This window comes from Lepisma saccharinum, chromosome 14 (assembly GCF_977018435.1).
Source record: "Lepisma saccharinum chromosome 14, izLepSacc3.1, whole genome shotgun sequence".
Taxonomy (NCBI): domain Eukaryota; kingdom Metazoa; phylum Arthropoda; class Insecta; order Zygentoma; family Lepismatidae; genus Lepisma; species Lepisma saccharinum.
The window spans coordinates 28,409,327-28,432,531 of NC_139242.1; the positions used below are offsets into that span (position 1 = coordinate 28,409,327).

At 36.4% G+C, this 23,205-nt stretch overlaps 1 protein-coding gene across 3 annotated transcripts; it reads left to right on the plus strand.

Annotated features, from left to right (window-relative positions):
- The first annotated feature begins 271 nt into the window (after positions 1-271).
- On the plus strand, positions 272-21,151 carry LOC145998763 (tetratricopeptide repeat protein 12-like). 3 transcript variants are annotated; one of them, XM_083135326.1, is made up of 6 exons: positions 272-401; positions 5,970-6,173; positions 9,006-9,154; positions 18,641-18,884; positions 20,460-20,490; positions 20,549-20,995. In XM_083135326.1, the coding sequence occupies exons 1-5, from the start codon at positions 347-349 to the stop codon at positions 20,486-20,488; spliced, it is 681 nt and encodes a 226-aa protein (XP_082991452.1). In that variant the 5' UTR covers positions 272-346; the 3' UTR covers positions 20,489-20,490; positions 20,549-20,995. The 3 variants fall into 3 exon arrangements, with proteins under 3 accessions (XP_082991452.1, XP_082991453.1, XP_082991451.1); XM_083135327.1 differs by lacking the exons at positions 20,460-20,490; positions 20,549-20,995 and adding an exon at positions 21,051-21,151; XM_083135325.1 differs by having other exon boundaries at positions 20,460-20,995.
- Positions 21,152-23,205: the final 2,054 nt, after the last annotated feature.

The following is a 23,205-nucleotide window of genomic DNA, read 5'->3' on the forward strand; positions in this document are numbered from 1 at the left end:
ATGCGTTCGTTTCGTTAAGACTTTCGGAACGCACCCAATATTGTCCTTTATCTTATTTTGATTCAGCATAGAATATGGTTTCAGTTCATTTAGATATTTTCAAGAAGAAGAAAAAGTTTTAGTATCGGCTACTTAGTAAGTCCTGAAGCAAAATATAAACTGTAAGATAGTCCAGTTTTTCTTTATCCTGTAGGGGTCAGCATACTTTGAACGTGAACAACATAATTCGATGTTACAAAACACATTTATTTTTGTGACAAACGTGCTACTTGCTTATCATGTAAATTTGCTCATTAATGACACAAGGGCTTAATTGTGACTGGCACCACTGTTGGTTTGTTTAAAAATGGCTGACGATGATGCAGAGTTTGAAAATTTTGTGCAAAAAGTTGGAGAAGTTAGTACGTAACCATTTTATGATGCTAGTTAAGTAAATAGGTACTCATTTAGGTAAGAATTGACAATATAGAGAAAGTCTCCAATTTTGTTAATTTTCGGTATACTAACTAATTTTGGCCTCCTAATCACGAATCTGTTGTAAGAAACCGAGGATCACATCTGGAAATTGTACATTTTGATGAAACATTGTTCGTTAGCCCCAAAAACTATCCACGGGTAGCCCCACGAACCATTCACACGAGGTTAGGTTAGGTTCCATTAGCATTCATTTCACCCCTAAATTGATCGAAAAAATACAATTGAACATCATAAATAATTTTCTTGTAAAACAAAGGCGTGGTTGGAAACAATGGTAACAGTAGTATAAGCCGGAGACACATTAAACTCGTTTATTTTCAAATAAAAATCATTGCTACTTACCTCATATGCATAGCAAATCTTGACTCACGTTGTCTGTCGTCAGCTGATATGCAGTATCGTCTGCTGATGTGCAGTGTTTCCAAACTTATGAACCGATAAATGCCGCACAAACTATTCACAAAAGGTTTTTAAGTGAAAATTGAGGCTAGACTCTACTTTACGTCCTTATCTGCATGGTGATTGCTTCTTTGCGTTCGTGGTGCACGATCGTGGTGCGGCACCCGGCATCTCTTCGGGTAAGTACCTTTTTCTTTTTACACTTTCTGTTCACGATAGCCCCACTATCCATTCACGGGGTCGAGGTATGCCTACGAGGTTAGGTTAGGCCTGTTAGGTTAGGTTCCATTAGCACTCATTTCACCCCTAAATATGTGCTTCATCATCTAAAAAATTCCTCAGTACGTACAATTACGCATATCTGGACAACATCGGTTTTTCTCGATTCACTCCTTCAGGAAATTTTTCCTTGCTTTGGGATTTACGTTGTTGAATTCCTTATAAATTAAGCTTTCCAACGATATATGACACGTATTCCTTAGGAAAAAAAACATAAACTAGAGTCTTACCTTAAATTGGAACAAAAAAAAACCGCTCACACGTCATCTTGTAAAACTACCGCGTGGTTGCTACACTGACAGGGGGTTACATGATCGAACGCACGGAATATTTGATTCACGTAGTCGACGGTAATGGCGGCACGAGCTATTGTACAATGGAGATGTATGAATGACGAAAAATACGTTACTTACAGGCCAAATAAGTTGCACGATTCGAAAAAACAATTTCCCCGGCTTCAGAAAGTCCTCAAGAACGCAATTTCGTAAGTACTTTCTCGTCTTTTCTCCTGTAAATTTTAAGAAATCCGTCTCCGGCTTATACTATCGTTACCGAAACAATGACAGGAGATTACATTTTCGTTCGTAAAACTATGCGTATATATATATATATATATATATATATATATATATATATATAAAAATCAAAGAAGGTAAAAGGAAACACTCACCGGACAGTAGAAAAATTCAAAATTTTCGCTAATTTCATAGCATCATCGGTGTGAGGCTATTTCTCCTCACACCGATGATGCTATGAAATTAGCGAAAATTTTGAATTTTTCTACTGTCCGGTGAGTGTTTCCTTTTACCTTCTTTGATTTTTACTTAGCCCTTTTGGCCCTCCTTGCTTTTATCCTATATATATATATATATATATATATATATATATATATATATATATATATATATATATAATCAATCAGCTTTTTTTCAAATTTTCAGACGTGACCCCCGGTTTTTTACAACAGATTCGTGATTAGGAGGCCAAAATTAGTATACCGAAAATTAACAAAATTGGAGACTTTCTCTATATTGTCAATTCGCTCCCTAATTTACTATTCCACAAACAGATTTCTTCATTTTTACACAAGAAACTACTTACGGTAATAAGTTCCTGTAGCATTGTCTAACATCTGGAAGGTGTTTTCTGTCATGTGGGAATGTATCATAGAATTCATTATTTTTGTTGAAAATTAATTCTCTGACGCACAAAAGCCTTTGGCATGTTCACGTCCGTAGATTATCGCGCGTCGTCCTCTTGTTTGGACTTGCTTGCCTGCTTTATGGACTCGCCTCTTCAAAATTGCCCATAAATGCTCAATGGGATTTAAATCTGGACTTTGAGCTGGTGTTTGTAGTAGTTTGGGCACATTCCATATTAGCCAATTAATGTTAACTCGCGCCTTATGCTTACTGTTATTGTCTTGTTGGAATCTGTAGATAGGCAGCATGTCCATTTTTTGGCCACCCTGCTTTACATTGTTCTTCAATATGTCCAAATAGACATATGCATCCATGATACCATCAATAAACTGGATGGTACCAACACCTTTGGATGACATACAGCCCCAAATTATTAATGACCCACCACCATGTTTAACTGTTGGAACTGTATTAATGTGATCATTGTCTTTATTTGATTTTCTCCAGACCCTATTTATCCCATCTGACCCATATATATTAATCTTGGACTCATCTGACCATATGACACTATCCCAAAATTCCTGGTCTTTGTGGATGTGCTCTTTCGCGAATGAAAGTCTATTCCTGCAATTCACCTTATTTACATACAGCCTCTTTCGTGGTATTCTGCCATGATATCCATGCTTCCACAAGGCACGTCGGACAGTTTGATCGGACATCATCTTGCCAGCAACATTTTCTACGAACGCTTGTAACTGAGAAACACTTAGTCGGGGGTTTTCTCACACTCTTTTTAAAATAAAGCGTTCATCACGTTTATTCAACAGTCTCTCTTTTGGTTTTCTCGGCACATTCTGTGTTGAACCTTCCTCTCTAAATTTGTTTACTATGTATTGAACTGTGGAGTGTGATTTATTGACTGTTTGTCCAATGTTTCTTAACGAATAACCTCTAAGGGCCAAATTTATAATAACATCCTTCAGTTTGGAACTAAGTTCCTTCACCGTGCCCATTTCGAACACGCTGATAGATAGACGATAGGCCTACAACAATACCTATGCCAGCATTCCGCTTGATGGGGAGCATGCCTGCATGTTCAAACTTGTTACGAAGTTGCAAACTGCACGAAATCGCCCAAATAGCGGTGGCGCTGTATGCGAGGAAGATTGAAACTCTTGCCTGTACAAATAACAATGTTGCATGAAACAGCATGTTTTTCTTTTTTCACACAAATTATATGCTCTGTTTATACACTTTGAACATACATTTTTATTGACATTTATTGGTGAAACCTTCATTAACATTAATTTCCAGGTACATATGAAAATGATTATATTTACTAGTAGATATGATATTTTTTCCTCGGAAATTCTATGTGTACGAATAACAATGTTACATACTGTATCATCATGATGCACTTGACTTTTCTACATGAATCAATTGTAGATATGTCTATTAGCATGTAAACATGTCTTCGGATTACTTGCTGCTTTTTTTTCCCCATCTTGGTCTTTTATTATTATGAGTAGGTTAGGTAGATCACGTTTCATGCTCTTAGTATTTCCAATCATCACCTCTATGCGAAAAGAACACTTCAGATTGTGGTTACTTCTGAGTAGGGCTTGGATTTTCATGACTTGGTATATTTGTTTTTGATAAGGGTGATGTGTTCCCTAAATACAAGGGTTGGAACTTAAATAGTGGCAACTATTTATTCACAACCGATACACAAGAGGTACATGTTTGTACCTGTTACTATCCTTCAAAGTAGTCACCAGCGTTGTGTAGAACCCGTTGCCAGCGATGTGGAAGGCGTAGTATACCGTTAGCAGAGCCTGTTTTGTTGATGGTGCGAATGGAGCGGTCTACTGCCTGTTGAATCTCTGGAACAGTTCTGAAGCGAATGCCACGAAGTGGTTCCTTCATCTTCGGAATCAAATCAAAGTCACAAGGACTTAAGTCCGGGGAGTATGGTGGATGGTACAGTACTTCCCAGTCCCATCGACCGAACAGAGCAGCCACAGCTTGCGCTGTATGCGCCCGTGCATTGTTGTGCAAAATGATGGGTGGGTTGCGCTGAAAGTGTCGCCGCTTCTTTCGCAAAGCTGGTCGCAGTTGATGCTCCAAAAATGAACAGTAATACTGGGCATTGACAGTCTGCCGTGGAGGAACGTAATGCGTTAGGATAACACCATCACAGTCGTACATGAGAATCACCATAACTTTCACCACACTGGGGCTCTGACGCACTTTCGACTTTCGCGGCGACCCATAATGACGACCTTCGTTGAAGGCTTTTACCCACCGTGCCACTGTTCTGTATGGCAATGCCGATTCCCCGCTCGCCTCTTGATGACACTGTTGTGCTGTACGACCTCTGGCACATTCAATCTTGATCCAACTCCGTTGTTCCTGTTTGGAAAACATAGTGACCTTCACGTTAGACCGCTCGCTCACAAGTGACTGTGTTTCCCTCGCTTGTGCGCCTGCCTGTGACGTGGGACGTGCGAGTCCATTTGCTCGGAGGTAAGGTAGGTATGTCAACAACGTGTGCTATCAGCGCCACTACTACATTCCATTGCATAGTGTCTCCACAGCAGTGTTGCCACTATTTAAGTTCCAACCCTCGTATATAGAAATTCATATTGTGAAGAAACTATTTGAATTAAGGTGCTTCTTAAGTGCATATTTTGGCATATTTGGCAATTTCTACGTGATAGAGCATATTTTGATGGATTTTCGGTCATATTCAACATATTTTCGCTTTATGCAGAAATATAGGAGTCATTTTTGAAGTGGATTCTTTCCTACTCCCGTGTTCACGTGAGTTGTTTTTTTTTTTTTTTTTTGGACTGCAGCAAAATCTTTTTCGTTTCTATTTGTGCATTGTAACTCAGAGCCCATAAAGTGAACTAAAAATAGTACATATGTGAAATTATTTCAGAATATGTTAGATATTGATGTTTGAAACAGTCCAGTTATAAGGGCATATTTTTCAAATTATAGTGCATATTTTGTAAAATTTTAGGTCATAAGAACATATTTTATTTGCATATTTTGGTAATTTGTAGGTCATAAAAACCCTTGCCCTGCGTATGAGCATGGTCTCTTACACATCCTATTTCTCATGACACAAGTTTACTTTGTGCATCTATAACGGAAAATTGTTTTTTTCCTGCCTTCAAATTTATATGTGCAGTTATTTGCAGTATTCTAAACGCATTCAAAATATTTTTGCTTTGCTTTCCATAGATGCAATAATTTTATTTTATGTTTTGTATACATGGAGTGAAATAACTTTTTCTGCCTGATTGTAAAATGCTATGCCCCCAATAAAAATTAATTGGTTTTATTTATATATTTTTCCATTTGATATTTACAGCATTTAATCAGCAACTTCTTGTTTAATTACTCTCACTCACCCCCTAGCCAGAATAAATATAATCATATATGCAAGTGTATACAACAGAGAGGAAACAAATATTCTTGTCTATCTACAATACAGGAAGGAGACATACTTTACAGTAAACAAATGCAAGATTTCACGTAACTGAAGGGTGTAAGAATTTATGAAATACATTCTAACCACACATATGTTTTCGAAACAATATTTTATTAGATTATTACGAAAAGCAATAATTATAATAGGTGCATAATTTATTGCTCTTTCAGAATCAATTATTGAAGGCTTAGCATCAAAGGATGAGCATGAAGCACAGGCTGCAACAATTCGTGCTGATTTGTATTTGCAGGAAAGAACTGTGGGAGAGATTTCAGAACATGGAAGCAGAGTTGTAAACAATAAAACAGTCATTAACAAAAAGGCTTTTCAGAGCATGAATGAGAAGTCAGACGATCCTAACGTAATGTCACCAGGTCAGTAATGGTACTGGACACTCATTTACATCTGCACAGAAACTGAAATGTTTTTCAGAAATATGTTCTGGTAGAAAACAAATATATAAAATAAGTGTTTAACCTGTCTGAAGTTATTTTCATTGATATTTCATTAGATAATCCTTGACTTTTTTTGCACACCCTGTTCAGTTTAAGATAAATGTGCTTGGTCAAGCATGGAATATTGTACAAAAGTTCATGCACATAGCTATTTAACCTTACCATTTGGCACACACAGGAGATGTACTATGTACAAATTTTACTGAAAAATGCATGTTTGAACAGGACTCAAGCCCTGGCTTTGCCAGATTCTTTTCTGTCGCTTGCTGGCTCGATAGCTCAGTTGGTAGAGCAACGGCATAGTATCCCAGACCCAGGTTCTGGTGAAGCCTGCATTTTTCAGTAAAATTTCTACTAGTTTTTCCATATTCCTCCTGATTTTAATTCAAGAATCTACTTAAGAAGACGTGAGTGAGTTACTAAATTATTTCCGTGAAACTTACTTGTAAATGTTTTCTATTAATGTTCTATAGTCAACATGTACAACTCCATCCCGATTGACCTAGCCCTCACCTCAGTTGAAGTGTCTGAGGTATCCAAGTTATTGGAAATCTGCCTCAGACACAACTATTTTCAGTTTGAAAACAAATACTTCATACAAACAAAAGGATTAGCCATGGGCAACCCTCAGTCCGCTCCCATAGCCAATATTGTGATGCACCTAGCCGAAAAGGATATCCTTCACTCAGCAGAACTCCGGTACATAATATATGGCAGATATGCAGACAACACCATTGTCGTTTACAAAAAGGATGAAGAAAAAAGATCTACTTATGAAAAAACTTAGCAGCATTCACCCCAGGCTGAAATTCACAATAGAACTGGAAAACCAAGGCAGCATCAACTTTCTCAACCTAACCATCAAAAGAAGAGGCCACAAATTCACCACCACAGTCTACAGAAAATCAGGGGCAGGGAACCAATATATCCACTCCCTCTCAAATCACCCACCCTAACATAAAGCTAATGTATGGCTTAACTTTTACCGAAGAGATTTCTCGCACTGCACAATTGAAGAGGATCTGAAGGAAGAAGTTACCATGGTTACAGACATAGGACTTCAGAATGGGTACACAGTACATCAACTGTCTACATGGTGTAGCAAAGCTGAAATGCAGGTGCGACAACCTAACGAACACCACCCAGCCAGCAGCAATAAAACAAAATGGATTGCCTTCCCTTACCACCAGACAACATCCAACCGCCTAGCCAAGACCCTGAAACAGTAGGACATCAAACTCGCACACAAACCAGTGAACAAAATAGCCAGTGTCCTAAGCAAACACAAGAGATCTTTCCTTTCACAACTTGACAACCCAGGAGTATATGACGCCCAGTGTGAGTGCAACTCGCATTACATTGGCAGATCCATCAATGAACGCATACAACAGCACTTAACCGATGCAAAAAAAAATCCCAACCCACTACCGGACTAGAAAAGCACCTCAAGTTTAACAAACACAGGATCCAAAAAAATTCAATCAGGCTTACAGCGCACACACTGATTAACACAAAAATCAAAGAGACACACGCAATTATGCACTTTCCACACGATCTGAATATTGACAGTGGTCAGGCTCATCATGTTTGGCTCCTGCTTTTGCAACAACTCAAACCTATCACGCGCAGCAGACGAACTGGCTCCCACCAGTGCTCCTAGCGGTAAGCGAGAAAACAACAGGAACCGGAAGTCAACCCAACAGTGAAGCATCGACTTCCCAAGAGGATGGTGGCAGAGGCCACCAAAATTAATAGAACACTTACAAGTAAGTTTCGCGGAAATAATTTAGTAACTCACTCACGTCTTATTACGAACCACGTTTTTTTTATTCCCCCTAACATGAAATCTACGTAAGTTGCATGATAAGATAGATGGATTGTGTCATGTGGTCTTCTAAAATTGTTATGCAGAGTCATGTCATCTTAAATGTTTTCTTTGTACAGGGTGCGGCAGAAATAACTCCCTGATTTCATATGTAAATAACAAAGATACGATAGATTTTATGCAAAATTTTATTTTACAGTTGGAAAGAACAAGGTTTAATATTTTGTTTCCAATATGTAATGGGAGATAACTCCCGGATTTACTGCTACCTGCTCCTGCGCTAGTGATGTGGGCAAATCGGGTTGGGCTTTGAGTAGCTTCCTGCAGCAGCAATTGAATTCCAATTCCAATTTGGCTACGTGGTTCCAACAGGATGGTGCCACAGCACGTGTATCGATGAACATGCTACGTGAAATGTTTCCAGGGCGTCTGATCTCACTTCGAGGTGACATTCCATGGCCAGCTTGTTCCTCCGATCTCACACCCTGGGACTTCTATCTGGGAGGGTACCTGAAGGCTAAGGTTTACAAAGGAAGGCCGAGGACAACCAATGAACTGAAAGATGCTATATGACAGGAAATCGCGACAATACCACCAGACATGACTAGGAGTATAATGCAGAACTTCAGAAATCGTACACTGTGCACTTCGGCATTTGGACGATGTCACTTTCAAAGCAAAGTGAGCTAATGTCACACAAAATGGTGACTTTTGGCAATTTTTACAAAAAATGGTAGATATTGTTCATTGTAACTGTGCAACACAGTGGTTTTGTTATTTGCAAATGTGCAACACAATGGTAAACTTTGTTCTTTCCAACTGTGAAATAAAATTTTGCATAACATCTATCGTTGCTTTGTTATTTAGATATGAAATCAGGGAGTTATTTCTGCTGTACCCTGTATAAACTATATATCTTATTCCAGATGCCTTTATGGCTGCTGTCTCTAAGGATGTAGAGAAAAGGACTGCTGATAGAAATGCAAGAAAATTGAGGTCAGACAAGCATAAGAAGGAAGGCAATGATGCTTTCAGGAAAGGGGACTATGTGTCTGCCTTGGATCAGTACACTAAGGTTCGAAGAATGTACAGAATTATTATTTGTATGTTGCATAATGTAATTACTTGGTTCATGAAAATCATTTACAATAAATCAGTATTGGATATTTACTCTCTGGAAACACTTGAACATTGAAAAAATCAGCAACAAATACTATGAGTCAAGCTTACTTCAATTTTGCAACACACAGAGCACGATGTTCACACAAAAAAAAATATGTGTGATACTTTTGGAAGACACTTAAAATGCTTTCCCCTGCCTTTTAAGATATATTAACAATAATAAAAAAATCTTTTTGTTTTTCTAAACATGTACTGTCCTGCTGGACAATGCTTGTTTCTTAGTCGGAGCAAACGGAAAACTGTAAAGGGACATTATTGAAGGCTCAGAATAGTTAAAACTTTGGGTACCCATCATACATCACATAAACAAAAAGAAAAGGAAATTCTGGCAACACTGAGAATCTTTCATTATGTCATGTCTTCTGGACATCAGCTGTGAGACTTGCTTCCATCAATGACCAATATTCTACTCCTGCCCCTCCTACTTCCCAAATGGTGGCCCCTGTGGCAGAGTCGTGCTACGATGCCAGTGGTCTTAGGTTCGAATCCTGGTCTGGTCATGGATATTTGTGAGTGTCCATTCATCAATTTCATCACTCATCCCCATCTTCGCAAATTAGCCAAAAGTGGCACAAAAAGTGAAGTAAAATAAAAGCAAATCAAACCTACTGCCCAACATGTTTTTAGCTCCATATTATCATGACAGTGCCAGCAGGTACCTGGTGAAATGTTTGTACTTGCTACATATTTATTTTTGTGTGCGCTGTTTTACTTCTTGTGCCTGCCCTCTGATTATAGGTTAAAAGAATGGGTAACTTCACATACTGGTCTTGTTTGTGTGGTAGTTCCACCTTTTCTTTTTATTCTGTATGATACCAGTAGAATTATATTCATAAATCCTTTTTATTTTTAATGAGCATATTTTGTACACTTTTATGGCATATTTGTGTACATATTGTGAAAGTTTTGAGTGCAGTTAAATTCTCAGTCTACTGATAATAGTGACTGTATTTATAAGCCATGGAATTGCTTGATCCATGTTATTCTGTAAGTGGGGCTCAAATTCAAGTACAAGTAGTCAACACCACCTAATAGTGCATAGGTTATTGTAATCAAAGACTGTCCCATGTTTGAACCCGAGTGAAGCCAAACTGAGTAGTGGTTTGGATCCTGCTTTAAACTGTAGATGCTGTCCCAACAAAACTATCTGGGTGTGAGATGCACCTAAAACAAACTTTGCCAAATATGAGTTAGTGACAATTTGCCATGTTTATTTTTAGAAAGATAGAGTGAATATTTAAAATTGAGAAATCCATAATTTTTAAGCTTTTTAGAAGTAATGCATGGTATATGTAGTTTCTACAATGTACAACGTATTCACATTTTTTCATCTTAATTGTTATTTGTTATGTGATTCTACCTCGAAACTAAATGCTAAGAACAATGGATATGTCGAGAGTGCTGTATGCAGTGGAATTTGTTTCTTACTTGAAGTTTGATTTTTTAAGTAGGCTTTATATACAGATAGGCTAATCGGGACTGGACCTGCAGTTTAAAGTGGGATCTAAGCCATTACTTGCCTCCAGCAGGTGTTGAACCGGGACCCCTTAATTTCCCACTTGACGTGTGTGTATATAGTGGAACCATGAGCAAAACAACCTGCGCGAGTAGGGGAGGGGGAGAGTGGACAATGCTTTCTTATGGCCCGAGGTGGAGGGAAGAAGGGAAAGCTGCACAGGGACTTTTCATCCCAAGGTTTTTTTCCTTCTGGTCGATCTATACTCTGCCCCGTACATCTCTGGAGAAAGGCGGCAGAGAAGGGGGAAATGAAGTGTGCAGAGCAAAGCAGTACTCGCTGCTATAAAGGCTGGTAACTGCAGTTGCTTCTCCCCCTCCCCTCCATGCAATCACGTTCACTCTCACATGTTCATTGGTGGAGCCATCTCACATCATTACTTGTGCAGACACTTGTTTTTGTTCCCTTTCTCCGGAGATAAGGGGAACAGGGTATAATCTTCATATTTTTGGAAATGAGAGATTGGTAGTAAATAGAAATAAAGAACTCATGTACTCACTTATCTGCACAACTGTTTTTTGGGTCATTCCACGTCAGATCGACCAGAGCCTCCAGGTCATGGTTTTTTGATTTGGATGGAATTTGGCATGAAGGTTCAATCATGTCTGGAAGGCTTGTATTCCAAATATTAAGTTCCTCCGAGAAATAGTTCTAGAGTTATAGCCTGTGGAAGAAGGTGGTGCGCAAAAGAAAATGTGATCCAAATATGAGAAATGAGCCTCAGAGCTCAATAACTTTGGAACTATTGATCACAACCTAGTGATATTTACACACCAAACAAGCCTCTCACCAAGGAACACGTGTATTGCATCAAAATACCCTCAGCTTGTTTACGTAAGCAAATAAAATACCCCAAAATATGCCTTTAAAAGCCTCACGTGTCAAAAAATGCACATTTTGTGTGCCTGCTGTTACAACTGTAATCCAACCACGAAGGTGGCATTAATTTTTCTAGTAACCCTGATCTGAGCTCAGTATGCACACATTATGTCGTCTCCATATATATCACCCGATCCATATTATATATGGTTGAATATGCAAGAAATTGAAAAATCACCAGAAAATGATAGATTTTTAAAATGTTGTAGCACAAAAGGGACAAAAGATATCCAAGCCAAGTTGCATACACTACATAACTATACCTTCCTGTAATGTGTGTCAAGATTTCAACTTGTTATTGCAAGGCGCTAGTGCATAGTGAAAGTAGACCCTTAAACGCCCAGCATGTTTTCAGTGGGAAATCTAAAATTGCGCAAGGTTTTAAATGAAGATTTAAATCTCTGTAACTACGAATGTCAAAGTTACAAATTATAGCTTGTTTTTTCAGTACAATCTCAGCTACACGGCTATTGTTGAAAAAATCAATCTTGTACTAACCAAATAGAAGAAGAAGACAAAAGTTAATAATTTTATTTTTTCTTTACAAAATTTCCATTTCGTCGGGCCCCCACGAAGGCAACGCCAGGACATGAGGGTTCAAAACAGTTCCTGCTTATTTTCTAATATGTATTTCATTCTCTTAGCAAGAATTGTGCACATACTGATAATAATTTTGTAGAAAAATGTTTTCCAATCTAAAAGGCGTGCTTTTTAACGGGAAATTCAAAATTCCAGAAATTGTTATCTCGGAAACTATGAATCCTAGAGTTAAAATTTATATCTCGTTTTCTTCCGTACACACTACACAATACGATCATGGTCGAATAAACTTAATTTTAATTTATCAAGTAGAAAAAGAAGACGAAGTTAAATAAAACTATATTTTTACGAAATTTAAATTTCATCATGCCCCCACGTAGGCAACGCCGGAACATGATGGTTTAAAATGGAACCTGCATATTGCCGGATATGTGTTTCATTCTCGTGGCAAGAATTGCAGACTTGTTTCTAATACTTTCGGAGAAAAATATAATTTTTAATGTAAAAGCAGTAAATTTTTTGGGGGGAAATTGCACCCACCTCCTTCCCCCAATATATTCAGAATCAAATTGAACCTTACTAAATACTAATAGGATGCTTAACGCTGTTTGTGTAGCACTCAATACATGTATCTCTTAACATTGCCTGAATCGCAGTATGCTCCAAAAGTAGAAAAAACCAAATGTGACATATTTCACGTCTCAGCGTTCATGGTTTCAAAACATGCATTGGAACAGATGATCACTTTTTTGCAACAACCACAAAATTGGGCTTTAACATCGCAAAAAATTACTAGATAGGAAGTAGATGATTATTTACAGTTTTTTGGATATACATTAACAGGGTGAATTGAAAATCATAGGAAGCCCTTTCATTTCAGAAAAGGAATGGATAATTAAATATTCGAGTACCACAGGTAATAAGGTGTGACGGGACCTACCTTCCAAGATAGAACTACAACATAGCCGTCATACTGAAATCTGCTATCTTATGTGTCTTGTTTTTTTTCAATTAAAAAGGGTTACATATCATTAGAGCCCGGAAGTTTGGCAAAATGCCTCTTTTTATCTACTGTATATATTGATAAAATTTTTCCGGATGTATGTTTCTTATGTTGTTTTGAATGTTTTAGAAGCCTTTTCATTTTGCCTATTTTTAATTATAATGCCCTTTTTTGCCTTTTTCAATGAAATTTGACCATTTTATTTAAAAAAAATGTGTATACAAATTATTTTTCTCCCAAAAAACGTTGTTGGCATTTATTTTTCTTCCGTTTATTATGTGAATAATTTTCGCCTTATTTAAGTAATATTGAACTCGTGCATGTTTCAACGTTGCTGAAGAAGAAAAGTGTGAGAAAAATGTATTTCATGCTGAGTTAGGATATTGCCTTTCGGTTAACATTTCTTGTGCATGATTGACTGCTGAAGTGGACAGGTTGATTTCGAACACAAAGAAGATATTTCTGAAATCTCCCTCTCGAACCCGAAAATTTCAGGAAGTTGCAATTGAGCTTAGTTTACCTCAGCAACCAATCTTGACGAGATGGGGAACCTGGATATCAGCAGCTATATATTATGCTAACAACCTTGAAAAAATCAGTGAGGTGATCGATGCTCTTCCAGAAAATGAAGCGGCTTCAATTCGTGAAGTGAAAAAACTCCTGTGCTATTCAAGTTTATTTTTGCACATTATGGTGCGTTGCCAGAGACAATTACAATTATAGCATCCATGAAAATATTCGAGGAATCTATGCAGCAGATGATGGAAGTGCCAGGAGAAAAGGAGTCAGCTGTTGCGGAAAAGTGCACATGGGTAGTAATTGCAAATGAGGACCTGGAACAATTGAAAACAATTTGTGATATTCTAAAAGGTGAAAATGCTGTTACCAAAATGAGTCCAGCTACATTAGCTTATTTTATGTATGCTCCAATAACTTCTGTCGAAGTAGAAAGATCATTTTCTATTATGAATAACATTCTCTCTCTGACAGACGACTATCAATGAATGTTGAGAACTTAAAAAAACACCTTGTAGTTATGTGCAATCAAGACGGAGAAAATTGAAATGCTCTTCCCAATTTAGATTTTAACATTTTGCCAGAAATTATAGATAAAAGTAAGCAACTTCTAAATGTGCCTTTTTTCGGTTTATTTTGCCTTTTTTTAATTTTTAGTGCCTATTTTCCACATTATAAATGCCTTTTTGCCTGCCTATTTTAACGAAAATAAATGCCTGAACTTCCGGGCTCTACATATCATATATGAATCACATATGATATATGAAATTGGGCCATTTTTTTTTCTGAGGGAGAAAAACCCTTGCCTGATTTGTACATCATAATGACAACCTTCCCTTTTGAAAAAAACTAATATGAACCCAAGATGGCGGATTTCAGTAATATGGCTATGTTGTAGTTCTATCTTGGAAGGTAGGTCCCGCCAGACATTTTTACCTGTGGTACTCAAATATATAATTATCCATTCCTTTTCTGAAATTAAAGGGTGTCCTATGATTTTCAATTCACCCTGTTAATGTATGTCTAAGGAAGTGTAAATAATAATCTACTTCCTTTCTAGTGATTTTTTGCGAGGTTAAAGCCCAATTTTGTGGTTGTTACAGAAAAGTGGTAATTTGTTCCAATACATGTTTTGAAACCATAAACGCCGAGACGTGAAAATGTATCACATTTGGTTTTTTCGGCTTTTGGAGCATACTGTGATTCAGACAATGTATTGAGTGCTACACAAAGAGCATTAAGCATCCTATTAGTATTTAGTAAAGTTCAATTTGATTCTGAATATATTGGGGCGGGGGGGGGGGGGTAGGTGGGTGCAATTTCCCCCGAAAATAAATTAAGCTTTTACATAAAATTTTTCTCCTAAAGTATTAGAAGCAAGTCTGCAATTCTTGCCACAAGAATGAAACACATATCCGGAAATATGCAGGTTCCGTTTTAAACCATCATGTTCCGGCGTTGCCTACATGGGGGCCTGATGAAAGTTATATTTCGTAAAAATATAGTTTTATTTAACTTTCGTCTTCTTCTTCTACTTGATAAATTAAAATTAAGTTATATCAACCATGATCGTATTGTGTAGTGCGTACGGAAGAAAACGAGATATAAATTTTAACTCTAGGATTTGTAGTTTCCGAGATAACAATTTCTGGAATTTTGAATTTCCTGTTAAAAAGCACGCCTTTTATATTGGAAACGTATCATCAGTAAGTGCACAATTCTTGCTGCGAGAATGAAATACATATGAGGCAATATGCAGGAACTGTTTTGAACCCTCACGTCCTGGCATTGCCTACATGGGGGCCCAATGAAATGGAAATTTTGTAAAGAAAAAATAAAATTATCAACTTTCGTCTTCTTCTTCTATTTGGTTAGTGCAAGATTGATTTTTCAACAATAGGCATGTAGCTGTGACTACTGAAAGATCTTCTTTTTTTCTGACCCTATCAACTGTTAGTCGATTTTAGTCATCTTTCTCAGTTTTTTTGAAAAATATATTTAGTTCACTATGCACTTATTTTTCACAAGAATGAAAAACAAAAGAAACAAAACATATATATACATCTTCTTGCAGATCCATAAAGAAGCCATATAGTGGGAGGAATGTGGCAATTAGAGATGTAGGGAATGGAACTTCATGGCGACGCAAACCATTATATAATTTATCTCGTTCTCTGTCGAAATTAGGACATTGTAAAAAGAGATGTGTTGCATCTTGATTAACTTCTCCACATGTGCAGGCATGTTTTGTTGTAATATGTAATCATGCTAAAAGATCATTAGTACAAACATGACCTGTACGTAGACATATTATAAAAATTATAACTGATCTTGGAAGATTATATGAGTAGTACCAAGGTTTATTTTGTGAATGTTCTGCAAACCATTTATATGTATTGCCCGCGGATTGAAATTGTTCCATACACCACTGTTTCCATTTATCTTGAAGTTTATATTTAACTCTTGGGAGAAGATCCATGTATGGAAGTCTCGCAAGTGAGGTAGATTCCGATGATCAGGCAGTTTTGGCATATACGTCCACACGTTCATTTCCCATATTTACTTGGTGAGCCTTTATGTAACTAAACTGCACGTTGATATTTCTTCCATTAGCATACTGGGTTTGTTGGATTATAAGGAAAGAAACAAGCTATAATTTGTAACTCTGGCATTTGTAGTTACGGATATATAAATCTTCATTTAAAACTTTGCACAATTTTAAACTTCCCACTGAAAATGCGCTGGGTGTTTAAGGATCTACTTTCACTGTGCACTAAAGTGTAAATCAAAAACCCTGAGACCTTCTGTAAACAAACGGTCTCACCGATTCGATGTATCACTCCGCGTCAGCTGATTCATGACCGCAATCATCTGCTGTTACACTCATAGTTCGCCGCACCTATTCATTTTATATAAGAGCCTCTGAATGTGAGAACCCGCTCTCAAAACATCAGACGAATATGCAGCCGCATACAATGTTACTCTCCCGGTCATTCTCTCTTTCATAACCCTTAAAACTGCAGACAGACACACCACTGCACCGGGATACGAACTTAACCACTTCATTTACTGGTTTCTCAGGATACCACTGACAGAACGTTACATAAATATTGAGTAGAATCTGTTTCTCACCCCTTTTCAAAGGCTGTCCTTGCTGGTGTTTTGAAAACAAGCTCGGAGAACACGGAGACCTTCCCGCACGCATAGAACTCTCAATGTTATTTTTCTATGGATAAGTCAGGCAATATTACTAAGTTGCTGTTCACATGATTATTTTTAGAAAATAACCAGTGTTATAAAATATCATTATGTACACAAATCTCTAAGCTCATTGAAAGTTACAATGCATATTACTACAAAATGTTCACACTTATCTTTCCTTGCCATGTCACCAAGTTATTTTACGAAGTGCACTATATTTGGCGGAACAAAAATCGTTATTAGGATGCTTGTCAAAGTTTCCAACTGCAATAAATTTACGAACTTTTTGTCTTGTTTTGATCATCATCATCAATATATTTATTGGATTTACAGCAATGCATATGGCTGTTTATGCCCATTATATATTTTATTTACATAAGATACAATATACATAAAATCTACAAAAAAATTTCAAATACACTCCTATCTATATCATCCTTAGAAATATACATTACCATGTTATATCATTTTGTCTAAAAAAATGCAAGTAAAATATATTCAATTCACATGCAAGAAAGAAGCCAAATTTATGGGAAATGATTACTGGTGCAAAGAGTTAACCATAAAGGTGAAGCAATAAGTAAAAAAAGAAAGAGCATTGGGTTTAAAGTGAGACGTCATTTGCGGCAGCGTATCCCATACTACAAATTGGCCATTGTTTTACCTTACGTAATGAATCCTGTAACAACGCTGGATTTTCGTGTGGATTATTTTACTTCTATGAGTTTGCAATGTTTTCTGCATGCAAGTGGTTGTTTACAGTAGGTCTCGGGGTTTGTGATTTGAACTTTAGTGCCTTGCAATAACAAGTTGCAGTCTTGACACACATTAGAGGAAGGTATAGTTATGTAGTGTACATACATAATGTATGCCACTTGGCTTGGATATCTCTTGTCCCTTTTGTGCTATATCATTTCAAAAATGTACCATTTTCTGGTGATTTTTCAATTTCTTGCATATTCAACCACATATAATATGGATTGGGTGATATATATGGAGACGACATAATGTGTGCATACTGAGCTCACATCAGGGTTACTAGAAAAATTAATGCCACCTTCCTGGTTGGATTACAGTTGTAACAGCAGGCACACAAAATATGCATTTTTTGACACGTGAGGCTTTTTAAGGCATATTTTGGAGTATTTTATATGCTAACGTAAACAAGCTGAGTGTATTTTGATGCAATACACGTGTTCCTTGGTGAGAGGTTTGTTTGGTGTGTAAATATCACTAGGCTGTGATCAATAGTTCCAAAGTTATTGAGTCCTGAAGTTAGCTCTGAGGCTCATTTCTCATATTTGGATCACATTTTCTGTTACGCACCACCTTCTTCCACAGGCTATAACTCTAGAACTATTTCTCGGAGAGACCTAATATTTGGAATACAAGCCTTCCAGATATGATTGAATCTTCATGCCAAATTTCATGCAAATCAAAAGACCATGATCTGGAAACTTTTCTGAAATTGGTCGATTTGACATGGAATAATCATTTTGTTACTTTTCTATTAATTTTGTTGTCCATTGCCATTCAGCAAGTTCCAATGAGAATGGTGGCAGTGGGCACTGAAATTAATAGAGAGTAACAAAAAACAATTGCATGGATAATTTAGTGCATCAGCTCTTTATATCTAAAACAATGTTATTTGTAGATTTTTATGCTGGACATTGTCTTTTGTAATATACATACATGTTTTGGAATTTTCCAAAATCTCTCTGCAGGCAATAAATGAACTTCGAGACAGCTGTGTATTGTATACTAATAGAGCACTGACTTACATGAACCTCAAACTGTACAAGAAAGCATTAGAAGATTGCGAATGGGCACTTAAAGTAAATGAAAGTAGTTTAAAAGCTTGGTTATATAAAGCTAAAGCACATTATTACTTGGAAGATCATGAAGAATGCAATGATTGTTTGGAAAAGGCAGCTGAACTGAATCCTGATTCAAAGGATGTAATTGAAGGTAACAGTTATATCTTAGATACACATTTGTTAATGTTAATCTTGCTACATTGCATTTTATTGCACATGTAATAACACAGTAGTTGTTTTCCTGAGATACAAACACTGCATAATCTCAGATTACAGGATGAAGGAAAACATTTTAATGAATAACAAATTAAATATGCTTATGTGGAACGAAGACTTAAAATTTGTTTATTTGATGGTATATGTCGTTCTTGTCTTGTGCAGGAAAATTCATACTTAACATATGAGGATATATGTTAATTGTTTAGCAATAAATAATACATACATCATGAAAGGCGTGTAATGCATGATTGTGATATTTGTGGATCATTATTTTTTTAATCAAGTTTTTACATGTGGGTAATTCCACAGTCACTTATGTTACATTCAGAGAAGATAAAATTATTTGAAATGCGATTTCACAATAATTTACTGCTTTTACCACAGTTTAAAATTATCCTTAGCTTAATTAAAATTATAATTCAACTTTCTCACTCAAATTTGATGAATGTTATTGATTGTATAATGAAAAAAAAAAATGAAACGGTCACTAAATTTTTTTGATGCCCGAATAAAATTTGCCAAAAAATCCACTCTTACCACACAGCTTTGATACAGAATATCCTAAATGATTCATATTTTTATTATGCCACAGGCTAGCTACCTTTATTTTCTGAAAGGTAACAGTGATTCAATACTATGTGACCACTTGGGGGACTGCACTTAGGGGGTGCAGTATCCTGATATGGTGATAATGAGATCCGACGGAACAATCAGGAAATTTCAAATGGTCATGTATTAAAAGTGCTTAATACTCCCTCAAGTTTTCTGATTCAGAAGTGTAAGAAATTTGTTGGACATGACAATTTTATTTCCTATCCAGCGCACCCCTAGTTGCATTTATAAAAACTGCTATATTTTGAAAAGTAGTACTACAGGGTGTTCCAGTTACAATTCAACATTTTCCCCCGGCTTGGAAAGAACAGAAGAAAGGCCAGTTGTGTTCCATTCCTGATGCATCGAATGGAAGTAACACTATTTTCATGAAAATTTCCAAGTTTCTTTTTTATTGTTTTCAGTAATTGCATTATGTATACAGTTTCGAAACATCACCTTTTGTGGCACTGAAACACCAGCACTGTTGCCAATGCCCAGTCTTAATTTCTAAAAACAACAATTTTCCTAGGTCCCCCTTGAAGATGCCTCATCCGATTGGCTATCGGTAGAAATGAACATTTCTTTTTTCACTGCCATAGATGCCGAGCTAATCCACCTAACCAAACTGAAAATTACCGACGGCATATATGTTATGTGCCATTTTTTATGCTTTGTAAAAAATTTCATTTATACTTCCCATTACATCTGGCAACACTGCATGGACACTATTGAAATCCAATCATTGTTCCCCGGTTTAAAAATATATGCATGAACAAGGCTTCAATTTGGTATAATGAATATATGTGTATCACTTACGGTTCAAAAGTTGTATTATCCCCAACTCCGGGTTGCGTTGTAAATGGAACAGCCAGTATAATCTATGATAATGTAATAATCTGTTTTATCTTTGCAGATTATAGAAAGAACTTTTCAAATACTTGAACTGCAGAGAATTCAGTGTACTTACATAATGAGAACAAAATGAAGCAAATATTTTTAATGGACTGTACTTAAAGGGGGAAAAAATGTTATAGTAAACACTTTAGAATTGAATTTACATCAAAGCAGATCATAAGTAAAAGATAACAGTGTTTCCATCTAGTGAATTTTCACATCAGGTAAATAAGTGTAAAATGAACTTCATAAACAGATTATTTCTGAAGCATGGGACTTCTTATGTATTGGCAAAAAAAAAATCATTTCAGCTGATATTCTTCTCACAGATTATTTCTAGTCATGAACCTATTTTTACTCTTGAGACTGTAAATCATCTTCATGATCAAGACCAGTATATATATACTTGAAAACTACTTGTTAGTGTTATTGCATGTATATTATTTTGGAACACCATTTAAGGCACAATGTGTTCTAATGTGTCAACTAGGAACAAAATACATTGTATGTTATGGAAGAGGTAATAAGATGATACATTACATGTGTGCATATTAGCATGAATCCAAATACATTTTTCATACTAGTTTTAAAATGTTGTTTCATTGTACAGAAGAAACCAACAGATGTCCGTGACCAACATTCAATTCAAACCTTCCTCTGTCAACCTACCTGCAAATCCTCCCCTGATGTCTGTCAGACAGGGTCGAAAGCTAGGGTATAAGTTTTACCTGTGTTCATGGTGTTGTTAGCTGTTGAAAGGTGAGCCAAACATGTTTTTTTAAAAAATTCACTGATGTAATTCATTGTTATTAGTCCTATTTTTCCCCCTTGTGGACAAGAAGGGTGGTCATACACCCTAGAAATATTAATGAATGTTATGTTGTTGCCCTTAAGATCGAAAAGGTTGATTAACCCCTTAAGTGTGGAGGGCGTATATATATATGCCCTCCACATTGTGCTGCTGTAGTGCGGAAGGTGTATATATACGCCTTATGTTTGTTTCAACTATATTCGATTTACTGTAGCGTATATAGTCACACAGACGTTTGGTGAGATAGTTCTAGCTGTAGTAGAAACAGAAAAAAATAGTAGCAAGAGAGGAGAAAAACAAAAAAGAAGAAGACAAAATTAATTTTTCCCTTCTTCTTCTTTTTCCTCTATTGCTACTATTTTTTTGTTTCTACTACAGCTAGAACTATCTCACCAAACTTCTGTGAGACTATGTACACCACAGTGAATCAAATATAGTTGAAACAAACATAAAGCATATATATACGCCTTCCGCACTACAGCAGAACAATGCGGAGGGCATATACTAAATTTGATGAAAACCCAATATTTTGTAGCAAAAAACCTACATTTTCCAGTAGCGACTTGTTCAAGAAATTCCACACTTAAGGGGCTAAGTTCATTTATAATGCGAATTGAACCTTCACATTTTATTCTTAAGAAGGAAGTACATCATCTACTGAATAGTAAGTAATGTATGTGCATCATGGGATACAATAGAACACATGTTTGTGAAATTTAAAGGAAAAATATTTTTGAATTTAGCATCTATATCTCTCTCTCGTATGGGGCATTCTCAAAAAAAGGCGGTAGAAAACTTGTTCGGCAATATTTACGATTTTTTTTCAGTGGGGGTTAATTTAGTTACTAGTTATACTATTCATCAGCTTTATTTCTTCCAGAAATAAGTTTTCCTCTCCAGAATTTTGCACAGAATATGTTGATTTTCCCCTCCGTGGTTTGCCCACATTCAAAATTTATGGATATGGACTTTTTTTTACCTTCCTTTCCATCATGCAAATTAAGTTTTCATATATTGTGATTAATTTCATAATCACCTTAGAACCCCCTAAGAACATCAAAACTGTAAGAAGTTACTATAAAAATCGACAGATTGCATCACTGTTCATTCCACATCAGGAAATTCGAGGGAATGGACGTAATTGTGATTTCAAGAGACAGTTGGAGGTGCTCATGTTGCCTTTTGTATGAGATTTGTGGGATTAGGTTCCAACTTTGTTGAAATCACATTTCCACTCTGTGGACAAACTTCTTGAGGTGAAGAATTTTGCAAACAATTCATTAATGCGATTTGAGTTATAAACATTATGTACAGAGCTCATCTGAAAATTTCTGTTTGCCTAACTTGAATTTGCATGAAGTTATACAATAAAAGAAAACAGATTTCATGTTTTGTCATTTGTTGAATCCAAATTAATAAAGCTATATGTAACTTTAGGCTCAGCTATCCTTTTTGAAGTGAGTTTTTGTAAATTTGAATATTTTTTTTCTTATACCTCTTGTTTACCAAATTAATAATTTAACTTATTGATAAGTAAACTTGTTGTTATTTCCATTTTTTTTAAAAAGTGAGACTTGCCATCCTGGTAGGCCCCTAATAACTATACTGCAATCAAATCTTATGGATTACGTTTAAACAATTTCTGAAAATCATGACTCATGTAATTTATTTCTCCTCCTCCACTCTGTGGACAAGCCAATTTTACAATATTTTTATTTTCTGATTAACTAGGGGCAAACGATCTTGGCCAAGGTTAGTACAGAGCATTCCCTTACATTCGCTAGGCGACTCGGGGGCAAGCGGCCCGGCATCAGCGCTTGTCTTTCCCAGTGAACGGGTCCACGACAGTTGCTAGAATCAGCTATTAAAATTACAGTTTTCATATTGTGTACTAACCTTGCCTACAGAAGGTATTGAAAATGATGTCCCTCTGCTGCAGCACATTCCTGGCATC